This window comes from Bombina bombina, chromosome 11 (assembly GCF_027579735.1).
Source record: "Bombina bombina isolate aBomBom1 chromosome 11, aBomBom1.pri, whole genome shotgun sequence".
Lineage (NCBI taxonomy): Eukaryota > Metazoa > Chordata > Amphibia > Anura > Bombinatoridae > Bombina > Bombina bombina.
In genome coordinates this window covers 161,098,408-161,111,978 of record NC_069509.1, presented here as the reverse complement: position 1 = coordinate 161,111,978, position 13,571 = coordinate 161,098,408, and the positions used below count along the sequence as shown (strand labels likewise).

At 35.8% G+C, this 13,571-nt stretch overlaps 1 protein-coding gene across 2 annotated transcripts in view; it reads right to left on the bottom strand.

Annotated features, from left to right (window-relative positions):
* LOC128642017 (myosin-11) overlaps positions 1–13,571 on the bottom strand; it is a 122,826-nt gene that overhangs the window by 34,033 nt on the left and 75,222 nt on the right. For both annotated transcript variants that reach the window (XM_053694652.1, XM_053694653.1), the window contains exons 16-28: positions 12,469–12,662; positions 11,498–11,619; positions 10,458–10,527; positions 9,541–9,701; positions 6,643–6,751; positions 5,956–6,087; positions 5,406–5,612; positions 3,286–3,423; positions 3,031–3,154; positions 2,273–2,444; positions 1,943–2,155; positions 926–1,070; positions 627–833 (exon numbers count right to left, since the gene is read on the bottom strand). In XM_053694652.1, the coding sequence (XP_053550627.1) occupies positions 627–833; positions 926–1,070; positions 1,943–2,155; positions 2,273–2,444; positions 3,031–3,154; positions 3,286–3,423; positions 5,406–5,612; positions 5,956–6,087; positions 6,643–6,751; positions 9,541–9,701; positions 10,458–10,527; positions 11,498–11,619; positions 12,469–12,662 (1,994 nt within the window). The remainder of the gene's footprint in view (positions 1–626; positions 834–925; positions 1,071–1,942; positions 2,156–2,272; positions 2,445–3,030; positions 3,155–3,285; positions 3,424–5,405; positions 5,613–5,955; positions 6,088–6,642; positions 6,752–9,540; positions 9,702–10,457; positions 10,528–11,497; positions 11,620–12,468; positions 12,663–13,571) is intronic.

The following is a 13,571-nucleotide window of genomic DNA, read 5'->3' as shown; positions in this document are numbered from 1 at the left end:
TCCAAATAAAAAAAACAAACATAAAAAACAGTAAAATTAATATGTTACAAGAAAACCAATGTAAGCATTTTATAATTCTCAATTTTAGGAAGCCTTGTCATAATGTGTACCTTTTAGCAATATGAAAAATATCATTGTCAATATTCCTAATCTGGTAACCTTTCAAATTGTCTACACAAATTAAAGTCATTATGTTCTTGGAAAGGTTTTTTAGGAAACTTGTGTTCTACATACACAGAATATTTGGGTTATATCAATTATTAACCATATGTTGTAACCGATACACCAATAACTCGTAATAGTTTTTAATATATAGACCAAACAAGTCCAACACATTTCAATGGAAACACCTAATAGTCAACAATTTACCCCAAGGAATTTGCCTACATTTAAAATTCTAGATATTCTATTTGTTGACTTTATTATGAGTAAACTGAAATAGTATAATACCTCTCTATGCATATTGTAAAAGTTCAACGTGTTAGCTAATAGCACCAAAAATGTAAAGCTTCACTTATTATTGAATCTATTACATAGATGGTCACATCACCCTGATATCACTCTGATTCATTTTAGCTCAACAAAGCTGTAATGACAGTACTCCCCATTGTATAAGAGGTTTCTACCTGAAGTCTGTGTGATTTCTCTGTAAGTTCACTGCGAATTCGCTCTCCTTCTCCATACTTAGACTGGAGCTCTTGCAGTTGTACTTCCAGTTTCTTCTTTTTGTGTTCCACTTCTTGTTTTGTCTGGCTGAGGGACCTTACTTCTACAATGAGGTCTGCATTTTCCTTCTCCAAGCCCTGTTTACTCTTTTCCAAGTTGACTTTAACCTGGGATCAGATGCAAACACAGGTGAAAGAGATCAGCTTCCAATAGTCAATAGATACAGTATATTCCAGATCTTCTATTGCTGACAAGTTACCCTTTTAACTTGCTCCAGTTGCTCAGTAATCTCTTCTACAGCCTGGGTATGTTTCTGCCTCATCTCTTGGACCTGAGCTTCATGTGTTCTTGTCTCCTCTTCTAGTGCTCTCTTCAGTACCGTAACTTCCTGTTCTCTCTTTGCTCTGTGATAATACACATGTGATTAATACATAGAACACCAATGCTGAATACAAAGGATACACAAATTATACAACAAATAATGCAAAAATATATATAAAAATATACATACGGTTAACTCTGTAATAGAACATTTTTATTTCTGTACTGTGATATAAACACATTTTATTTCATTTGCTGTGTTACTAAGTTATTGTGTAGTATTAACAAAACAGTAGTCTGATAAGTCATAAGATATAGTTTAAAAGTTGATTCCACTGTCGGATGCTGAAACACAAATACATCTTTTGTATATAATTATTGTGTACACACACAAGTCTACAGGTTTGGGCTCACTGGGCAAAAACTAGGTGAAAACACTATGGGTCATCTAAAGACCTTTGACTTGATGTAGGGTGATGTATATTTATTTCTGTCATAAGACTGGATTGTTTCTTCATTATAAAGTAACTATTGATTCTCCATACTTCTACATGATGAGCAAACCCTTCTAAATGTACATTACTTAATAAACAAACAGTCAGTGTATTTTTGTTCTGTTTTGAACTTTGAAAATAGACATTAGATAACAATAGAGAAAAGCCACAACAATCGAGACTGATATTTTCAAAAAAACTATTGAAAATGTTTGATTGCTATATTCAATACTCAAATCTTACATTACAAATTTGAATGTAACATTCAATATTCAAAATATGTAGAAAATACCAAACTTCAAAAATAGGTCTTAGTATAAAGAAACAGTGAGATTCGCCCATCCCTAGAAAGTATTATAGTTGAAGAATTGTGAGCACTTTTATGTTTTCAAGGAACAACAGATGCTTTATAGCGCATTTCTGTACTGTGATATATTCCAATCATGGTCTCCAAAACACACCTGAGCTCTTGCTGTGTGGCGGTGCTGTCGAGAGTGTCTTCCAGCTCGGTTTTTAGGGCTTCCAACTCCTCACCCAAATCCCTCTTTAATTTCTCTGCTTTGTTTCTTGCTGCTCTTTCTGCTTCCAAATCTTCTTGGAGGTCGGAGATATGAGATTCCAGCTCACGGATTTTCTTCAGGGCATTATTTTTCTGAGCTGTTTCATCTTCAAGCCTGAAAATGATACAAATTAGAATTTTAAATCCTCCAAAATAATCCTGGCCTTTCACTCCCTTGGTTCATGATAGCCGTATTCCCTGATTGTTACCTCTATGCAGATGTCAATGTTACCTTAAAAGTGCAGCTTGCAGCTCCTCTTCTTTCTTAGCCAACTGCAACTTCAGCTCAGCAATCTGTGCTTGCAGGTCTGCAAGTTGTTCATGAAGGTCACTTGAATCCCCTTCTAGCTTCCTCTTCACCTTGTCAAGCTCTTGACGACTCTTTTCTTCTTTCTTCAGACGCACTGGAATGCCATAAATTAGCTTAGTACACAGTATGTCTTACTGTCCCCTGTCCATTGTTCTAGGTTTGTCACACGCCTAATGTAACTCTTTCTGAGATCTACTTATATCCTGAGAGAGACCTAGAATGTGTTTGTTTGCACGGTTTATTTGCGGTTTTTATATGGTGGAATCTTTTAAAAGGAAAAACAAAATTGCTACTGCAAGCTTTTTTAAATGTAAGTAGTCTAGGGATATATTTTATTATTCTAGCTAGACTGCTAATATAGACTGCTAAGGTCTCTCTGGGTGTTCTGGGAATGTTTGTGGAAGGGATAAACCTTGGTTTTCCAGTATAAGGGTTTTGTGAGAAGGGGGGTAGAGTCAAGGATGTGTATGTTCAAAGTTGGGACGGTTGAGACAGTTCAAGGGTTTGGCTGGGTGAATTGGGGCAACGTGTTTCTGGGCAGGGTTAAGAAATGCCCCAGTTTCACTCCATGAAACCAGGACATAAATATGTTAGGGAAAATAGCAAAAGTCACAGAGCTCCAAACCCATGGCTTTCTAAACTTAATCTGCCTTGTAGTGATATTCCAGATAAAGCCATACCTTCCAGTTCTGAGATCATAGATTCATGTTTATTTTTTAATTTTGTCAAGTTCTTTGCCTTTTCTTCTTCTTCTGCCAAATTTGTAGTCAGGTCATTTACTCTTTCTTCTAGGAGTTTTCGTTCCTAGTTATTAAAATGATAAACATTATTATATTATGCTTTTATGTCCAACAAGAGACTGTTAAAAACAACTATTATATATATATATATATATATATATATATATATATATATATATATATATATATAGTTACCTTTGTTAATTTATTGTTCTGGTCATCCATGATAAGAACGTCATCCTCTAGTTTCTTTATTTTGGCTTCAGCTGTAACTTTCTCCAGCTGCAGTTTTTGTCTTGCAGCTTCTTCCTCTTCTAGTTGCTCTTCCAGATCCTTTGAAAAGAGACAGCAATGTTAACATATGCCATTTTTCACAAAGAGATGTTTAACCTTTAAAATAGAAGGTGGAAGAAAAAATAAGGGGTCAAGATGTTTTGTTTTTATAATATAACTTTTTCACTGCTGTATGTCACATATGGTTTGTGGAACAACCTCGGTTATAGGCAACTGGTTGTCCTGAATGTATCAATAAGTTTGACAGTTTTTGAAAACGGTGATAATCTGGTAAAGGTTAGAGTCACAACACTGAGGATAATTGATAGGCACTACAACTAAAATAACATTAAAGTAAAGTAACTATGGAATCCTGACAGATAAACCAAATACATCCATGTAATTTATTGTCACTTCTAAAGTAGAATGGTAATGGTGATAAGGTGTAGGGGTGTTAGTGATTGTCTTCTGGGTTCTAAAGTTAGGTGATGGGGATATAGCTACTATATAAGGTGTAGGGGTGTTAGTGATGTTCTTCTGGGTTCTGGAGTTAGGTGATGGGGATATAGCTACTATATAAGGTGTAGGGGTTTTAGTGATTCTCTTCTGGGTTCTAAAGTTAGATGATGGGGATATAGCTACTATATGAGGTGTAGTGGTCTTAGTGATGTTATTCTGGGTTCTGCAGTTAGGTGATGGGGATATAGCTACTATATAAGATGTAGGGGTGTTAGTGATGCTCTTTTGGGTTCTGTAGTTAGGTGATTGGGGTATATAGCTACTATATGAGGTGTAGTGGTGTAAGTGATGCTCTTCTGGGTTCTGCAGTTAGGTTATGGGGATATAGCTACTATATAAGGTTTAGGGGTGTTAGTGAATGTTTTTCTGGGTTCTGGAGTTAGGTGATGGAGATATAGATACTATATAAGGTAGTAATATTCTCCATAAAATGATCTTGCAGTCAGTATAGAGGTAGCCCAGGGACAGCATTGCTTGTTATGTACCAACATATTTTTTTTGTGTACCACAGCTGCCACCAACAATACTAACAATAGTCATCACATTTTCAGATGGCAAATTTACAATTAAAATGTAGAATACGTTGTTGAGATTGTTTACAAATTGCCATTGTACAACAGAGTGCATCTCTTTTATTATTGTAGTCTTAAAAGAATGTGAAACCAAAAATGTTTATTTTATGATTTAGGTAGAACATAAAATTTTAAATAACTTTCCAATTTACTTCTCTTGGTATTCTTTACTGAAAGAGCAGCAAGGCGCTACTGATTGGGTGAGCCAATGAGAAGAAGCATAGATGTGCAGCCACCAATCAGAAGCAAGCTCACGGTAGTGCATTGCTGCTCCTGAGTCTACATAGGTATACTTTTCAACAACAGATACCAAGAGAATGAAGCAAATTTGATAATAGAAGTGAAATGGAAAGTTGTTTAAAGGGACAGTCTAGTCAAAAATAAACTTTCATGATTCAGATAGGGCATGTAATGTTAAACAACTTTCCAATTTACTTTTATCATCAATTTTGCTTTGTTCTCTTGGTATTTTTAGTTGAAAGCTAAACCAAGGAGGTTCAAATGCTAATTTCTTAGGCCTTGAAGGCCGCCTCTTATCTAAATGCATTTTGACATTTTTTCACTAGAGGGCGTTAGTTCATGTTTGACATATAGATAACATTGTGCTTACACAAATGGAGTTACCTAGGAGTCTGCACTGATTGGCTAAAATTCAAGCCTGGCAAAATAACTAAAATAAGGGGGCAGTCTGCAAAGGCTTAGGTACAAGGTAACCACAGAGGTAAAAAATATATGAATATAACTGTGTTGATTAAACAAAACCTGGGAATGGGTAATAAATGGATTATCTATCTTTTTAAACGTTACCAATTCTGGTGTAGACTGTCCCTTTAACACTCAATGCTCTATCTGAATGATGAATGAAAAATGTTGGGTTTCATGTCCCTTTAAGATTAGTCACCTCAGTATGAAATGTGAAAGAAGGGAAGGTCCTCATTAACCAATTAGTACCTGCATCTGCTGCAGCATTTTCTTCTTCTCGCCCTGCAACTGTTGTCCGCGTTCTTCCTCTTCCTCAATCCTGGCTTCCATTTCATGAAGAATCTCCTCCAGCTCCTGCTTCTTGGCCTGTAACCGTATCCTCATTTCTTCAGCTTCTGCAAACAACTCCGTTTCGGCCTGAAGCTGTTCCTGAAGAAGATTCTTCTCTTCTGTCAACTAAACAAAAGGAAATGGAAATATTTCACTTTCGCTCTTGGGGATAGGTTTATTAAGCAGCGGATGTTGCATTCTACGCCCATCATTTCAGGCTCCTTAACTTCTCCGCCACCTTTTAGGTGACTGTCTGAAATCATCCCGATCCGATCAGGATGATTGACATCCCCTGCTAGTGGCCGCGAGTGAGCAGGGGGCGGCATTGCACACGCATTTCACCAGAAATGCTTGTGCAATGTTTAATGTCGACAGCGTGTAGCGAATCATGGCCGCTTGACCTTTAGTAAATCTACTCCATAGAATGAATATCACTTTGATTTATCTCCCTTTCCTAAAAAAAAAATACCTGAATGTGTTTCATCTGTATCTCCTTCAATTCAATCTCTGTTTTAACAAATCGCTCATTAACTCTTTGAAGCTCATCATCCTTGGCTTGCATTTCTTCTTCCTGACGAGTCACCTGGAGAAGGGGCTTCACCTACGGGAAAAGCAATGATTGCTATAAGCACTGAAAGTTTGTCTGTGACTAAAAACATACTGGTATTTATTAATTGTAGGGGTCACTGACTGTTTATTTAAAATATGCTTCACATAGAATACAACTGCATATCTTGATTGTTAAAAGGTACTTTACACTCAATATTTCTAGTTGTTCCACTCCGTCCACAGAGGTTGGGATGCCTCCATCATACTTAAGTATAGTGACATCTACAGCATTCTACACAGTGATTGATTAGATCAGAACACCAGCTTGTTTGCTTTGCTGGCCACAAATAAGTAGATCAGGAACATAGATTACACCAGGTTTAGATATCAAGAGGTATATGCCTGAACTGCTCTTCACTTGCAAATCTTTGCAAATTGTGCTAACACAATGCAAGTGCTACATTATTTTAAAACATTTCTTAATGCCGATATATGCTATGCGATTAATGTCCCTTTATAACTGTTATTATTCATTTCTTTACATATAGTGCTGAACTGTATTTGTTGGGTCGAATTATAACCTCATTCTTTTTTATTGAACACGTACTTTAGTAAACAGTCTCCACCACTGCCAGTTTCTGAGCTTCAAATAAGCAGCGCAGTTCCTCTGAATTACTCTCATTGCAGTTAACTGCTGTAGTCTTTTTGCAAAAGCCCTGCAAATGTAAGTAGTATTAAAGTTAAAAGTGCAACACTTTGTATCCGAAACAAAACCTATTCATATTCAAATGTACAAATCTGAACCACACTGGTTTTGTAGAAAACACATTAGTTATAAACACTGTATTGTAGTAAGTTAACAATATTAATATTATTCATAGATGAATCAAGCTGTTTGTCTCCCAAAAAATATTTTAGAATCCCTATAAGTATATTATGGAGTTACTATAAATCAGTAATGGTCAACTTCCTTAAAGGGATACTAAACCCAATTTCTAATTTACTCCTATTATCATTTTTTCTTCGTTCTCTTGCTATATTTATTTGAAAAAGCAGAAGCGTAAGCATAGGAGCTGGCCCTTTTTTATTTCTGCGCCTTGGTAGCATTTTCTGATTGGTTGCTACATTTAGTCACCAATCAGCAAGCACTACCCAGGTGCTGAACAAAAAATGGTCTGGCTCTTAATCTTACATTTCTGCTTTTTCAAATAAATATAGCAAGAGAACGAAGAAAATTTGATAGTAGGAGTTAATTAGAAACTTGCTAAAAATTGCATGCTCTATCCAAATCATTAAAGAAAAAAATTGGGTTTAGTGTCCCTTTAAGCAGATCAATATTTTATAAGCTCTAAAGGCTGCATACAATTGTATGGCTATTAAACACACAAATAATAAAATGTTTCCTAAAAACTTCCAGTGGCACAGGGTCAGGTTTAAAAGGACACTGAACCCAATTTTTTTTCTTTTGGGATTCAGATAGAGAATGCAATTTTAAGCAACTTTCTAATGTACTCATTTTATCCATTTTTCTTTGTTCTCTTGCTGTCTTTATTCGAAAAAGAAGCCATCTAAGCTATTTTTTGGGGTTCAGAACTTTGGACAGCACTTGTTTATTGGTGGATGAATTTATCTACCAATCATCAAGAACAACCCAGGTTGTTCACCAAAAATGGGCCGGCATCTAAACTTACATTCTTGCATTTCAAATAAAGATACCAAGAGAATGAAGAAAAATTGATAATAGGAGTAAATTAGAAAGTTGCTTAAAGTTGCATGCTCTATCTGAATCATGAAAGAAAAAAATTGGGTTCAGTGTCCCTTAAAAGTTAAAATTAAACATTTATGATTCTGATAGAGCATGACATTTTACACAACTTTCCAACTGACTTTCAAATGTGCTTTGTTCTTTTGGTATCCTTTGTTGAAGAGTAAACTTAGGTAGGCTGATACGACCGGGCACATGTCTATAGCAGTCAGTGGCAGCAGTGTCTGCAACATTAAATAACAATAAACATTGTTGCAAACACTGCTGCCAGATGGCTACAGATTCATGCACGCTCACCTAGGATTACTCTTTAATAAAGGATACCAACAAAACTAAACAAAATTGATAATAGAAGTAAATTGGAAAGTGGTTTAAAATGTAATGTTCTATCAGGTCAATATAAATTTAAAGGAACACTGAACACAATTCTTTTCTTTCACGATTCAGATAGAGCGTGCAATTTTAAGCAACTTTCTAATTTACACCTATTGTCAATTTTTCTTCATTCTCTTGCTATCTTTATTTGAAGATCATGAATGTAAATCTTAGCAGCCAGACCATTTTAGGTTCAGCACCATGGATAAAGCTTTTTTATTAGAGGCTTACATTTACCCACCAATAAGAAAGCATAACCCAGGTTCTCCACCAAAAATGGGCCGGCTCCTATGCATTACATTCCTGCTTTTTAAATAAAGATAGCAAGAGAACAAAGAAAAATTGATAATAGGAGCAAATTAGAAAGTTGCTTAAAATTGCATGCTCTATCTGAATCATGAAAGAAAGAAAAAAATTGCGTTTAGTGACCCTTTAATTTTGACTTTACTGTCCCTTTAAATGGACACTGTACACTAGATTTTTATTTACATAAATGTTTTGTAGCTGATCCATTTATATTGCCCATCTGGGAGTGTTTTTGTAACAATGTATAATAATGTCCCAGCCTAAGCCTAACCTCATCAACAGTGGGAGCTTCTAAGTAAGTTTCTAAAAAGTTTTATACTGGATTTTGATATCAGTGCTTGTGCATATTTTGTATAGTAGTGTCTATTTCATGCAGTTATATGAAAATTGGTGTATACTTTAAGTAAGGTTGCAGGGTACCCTCTGTCTGCTGCTCTCTAATGGGGGGTTGAGTTGTGACCAGTGTTCCCTCTAAGACCAGTTTTATGAGCGGCCCAGCAGTGAAACAGTTAATTAGAGCAATTAGCAAACACTACACAATGCAGACTGCAAGGTGTAGTTATCTTATTAACTGTTTCAATGCTGGGCCACTCACAAAAGTGGCCTTAGAGGGAACATTGGTTGTGACCCCACAACAGAAGCACCTCAAGCACAATTTATTAGTTCCTGGAAACACAAAAACTATGGTGCACATTTTTTGTTCTGATTATTTCCCAGGGGCCACCAGTTCGCCCTCCCTGCCGTAAATGACGTTAGAGAGCCATTTTATTTCTATGATTTGAGGAGATTTGTGTTTGAATATTTAGGAATTGCGACTGATGCGTTACTGTGGGAATTCTCTGTGTTTGTATATGGGACTGTGTTTGTTATGTAGTTATATTTGTTGCCTATTGAACTTTATTGTGTTTGTGCACTTCTGTGTGTTTATCGTTAGTACTACTTTATGTGTCTGAGTATTATGTATAATAGTTACTCCCTCAGTACAGTTACCAATGACCTACAGTTTGTGACCTGCCTACGACATTTGTTTTAACGTTTTCCTCCCTCGCTTTTACACACTTTCTTGCGAGGAAACCACGAGTTTGCGCCTGGAAAGCGATAATGATATCTGTGATCTTCAAGTCCCGTTCTTCCTCTAGATGAGCCAAGACACCAGTTCTGAAGAAAATTTTACTTTGGCCAACCCTGTACAGATTTGGATCAAGTTCCAGAGCTTTGATCTAAAAAAAAACAAGACGTTAATATTTGTTTAAAAAGCAAAAAAAACTTAAAGGGATAGTAAAGTCAAAATTAAACTTTCATGATTCAGATAAAACATAAAATTCTAAAGAACTTTTCAATTTACTTTTATTATCAAATTTGCTTAGTTCTCTTGGTATCTTTAGTTGAAAAGCATACCTAGGTAGGCCCCGGAGCAGCAATGCAGTACTGGGAGAGTGAGTTGGTGATTGATGGCCCCACATATATGCCTATTGTCATTGTCTTGCCCAATGTTTTCAGCTACTTCCCAAAAGTGCATTGCTGCTCCTTCAACAAAGGATATCAAGATAATGAAGCAAATTTAATAACAGAAGCAAATTTGTATGTTGTTTAAAAATATATGTTCTATCTGAATCATTCAGATAGAGCATACGTACATGAAATGTACTTATTTTATCTAATTTGCTTCATTCTCTTAAAATATCTAGATATGTTTAGGGGCAGGAAACTAGCTGCTGATTGGTGGCTGCACGTATATGCCTCTTGTGATTGGGTTTCCAATGTGGTCAGCTAGCTCCCAGTAGTGCATTGCTGGTTCTTAGAGAACGAATAACAAGATTATAATAGAAGTAAATAGCAAAGTTGTTTACAAATGAATGCTCTATCTGAATCAGGAAATAAAAAAAATGGTTTTATGTCCCTTTAAATATGAATGATGGTGTTTTCCATCTTAATACATTTTGATATAGTCTTTAATACTTTATATTCAGTCTTACCATGAGGACACTGGCTTGTTTGCCATCCATAAACCCTTTAGGTATAGAACCTGCAGCAAGGATTTCATATCTAGGGGCACAAAAAGAGAACTGTATCAGTGAATACAACATTTTTGTTTTCAATGGAATATGCCAGGATTGTATCCAATGCAATGTACTGAGTTTTGCTGAGCCCCAGCATTTATACTATCAGAATGTTTGCTTCATATTTGCAACATTTTAATAAAAAATATATATATATAAAGGTAGCCCTCAGTTTACGCCGGGGTTAGGTTCCAGAAGGAATGGTTGTAAATCGAAACCGTTGTAAATTGAAACCCAGTTTATAATGTAAGTCAATGGGAAGTGAGGGAGATAGGTTCCAGGCCCCTCTCAAAATTGTCATAAGTAACACCTAATACATTATTTTTAAAGCTTTGAAATGAAGACTTTAAATGCTAAACAGCATTATAAACCTAATAAAATAATCACACAAAACAGACTTCACTTGCATTTTTCTGCAAACTGTTCTTTCTATGCATTCCAATCTGGACTGATTTATAGACAGGAAGATCTTGTTCCTATGAAATCTGCTCGATAGCTCAGGTCTGGTTAAACTGATTAATTTCAGCTTGCTTGGCTTTGCTGCAACACAAGCGGACAGCTCCACCTACTGGCTATTTTAATAAATGCACTGTTTCTCAATGCTTTTCAATAGCAGTCACATGACTGGAAAAAAAGGTTGTTATTCTGAAACGGTGTAAATTAAACCTTTGTAAAACGAGGGACACCTGGTATTATTCTCTCTTTTGTGTTCGACAAATACTACTCATCATTAAAAATAATTCAAATGTACTCAACTGAAATGGACTTATCAGTCATGCTAAGAGATTGTTATTTGATAAACTTACATTTAGCAACTGTCTCTAAGGGAAAGTCATTGCGTAATTATCCATCTTTAATGGTTCTGCATTTATTTGGGGTTTTCTATCATAATGTGTTATGGATGATAGAACATTATTTTTATGTTTTTTAAAAAAAAACAATATAAATTTTCTTACCGCTGACGGAATTCCTGGAATACAATTCGGTTGGGGAATCCCTGACGACAGATTCTTATTCCTTCCAAGACACCATTGCATCGCAACTGTTCCAGTACCAGTTGTGCGTCAAGTTTTCCTGACTACAATTAAAGGGACATTAAACACTAAATAAACGCTTGATAGAATGATGCATTCAAATAAAAGATTAGTCTGAGAATAACATGTAGATGTATTCTTTTAAAGTTCCATTAGCTGTTTAAATATTGTCAAAATAAGTGTAAAGTTTTAGTGTATATAAAACAATGGGAGCTGCCATGTTGCAACTTAGGTTGCAGTGTGCAGCCAATAGGCTGTATGGAATATTACAGTGTTCTGCACTTTCATTTCTAACAGGAACTGAACAGTTTACAATTTTAGAATGGAATTACAGGAAAAGGGGACAAAATAAATAATGAAAGTATATTGCAGAGTTTTTCTTTATATAAGATTTATCATTTTATATTACCATCTCAAAGTGTTTAATGTCCCTTTAATATTATAGAACAGTAAATTATTCTGTGAAAATTCGGGAGTGTTTCTGCTAACGCCTGCAACCCCCCCCCCCATTCCACATCTTATGGTCAGAGCTAACAGTATTCAATGATGACAATAACTCATCAATACCAACCATCTTCCCCTTTGTGTAAGCTACTGTTTCATCTGCTACTAATTGTAAGCTCTTTGGAAAAGGACCCTCTTCCACCTGTATTCATTTGTTTATTTACTGTTTTATGTATCCTATCCCTTTAAATATTGCTTCAGTAAAAGGACTGAAGGATATGTGAGGCTCTTATTTTCATATTTTCAGTAGGTTTGTTCATAACAAATAAAGACATTTTAGGCATACACATCTTCTGTTCTAATATGTTTTTATACTTGAGAGTTTTGTTCTAAATACTTTTCTTGCAAGATGTCACCAGCTTTACAAAATAAAAGCTATTTGCATTTACCCGTTTTTCATGATTTGGAATTATACAGCGCACAAAGTTCGGACTTGTGTTGTGTAGCGTTGTCATCAGTTTGTTTAGCTGCTCCTTGTATAACTGGCCAACTGTACGGAACATGCCTTTTTTAGTTTTTGAAGCACTTGGAAGGGAACTTTCTGTCATTTTTGCCATTTGATCAAGACCTACAATTCTGTCAACTACACAAAACAAAAAGAAGAAGATTTGATTAGGCAAAGATAATTAACTTGACAAACAAAACCCATTTTAAATAAACGGCTAGATTACAAGCAGAGCACAATCAATAGCACAAAAAGCTTTATCTTGCGCTCAGCCTCGCACATAGGGGCATTCTACGTCCATCGTGTCAGGCTCGCCTGAGATGTAAGTTAAGAAGCAGCAGTTATAAGACTGCTGCTCCTTAACTTTTCCGCCATCATCCCGATTCGATCAGGATGATTGATGGCCCCTGCTAGCGGCTGATTGGCAATGCTGACATTGTATGCTGTCGGCATTTAGTGAGGTTGAGCGGACATGATTCGCTACAGTGCATCATGTCTGCTCAAACCTTAGTAAATCTACCGCATAGAATAACACACGATTTGGCATTACAAGTGAATTCCATAGTATATAAACATTTTAGGTCACTGTATACCGTTAACAGATAGCACAGAGCAGTATTAGCGGTTAATTGTGCTTGAATTACAAGTAGAGATTGACCTGTTGTGCAAAATCCAAAATACCATTTAAAATGTATCACTTTCTGAGACCTTAAAGGGACATTATACACTCATTTTTTCTTTGCATAAATGTTTTGTAGATGATCTATTTATATAGCCCATACAGTTTTTTTTTTTTTTAATGTATAGTTTTGCTTATTTTTAAATAACATTGCTCTGATTTTCAGACTCGTAACCAAGCCCCAAAGTTTTATGAGAATACCGTCAGCTACCTTCTCCAGCTTGCTCCTGTTTGTGTAAAGGGTCTTTTCATATGCAAAAGAAGGGGGAGGGGGAGTGTCTTATTTCCTACTTGCAGTGGGCTTTCCAGCTACCTTTTCAACAGAGCTAAACTGACAGCTTCTAAGTAAGTTTTTAAACAGTTTTATA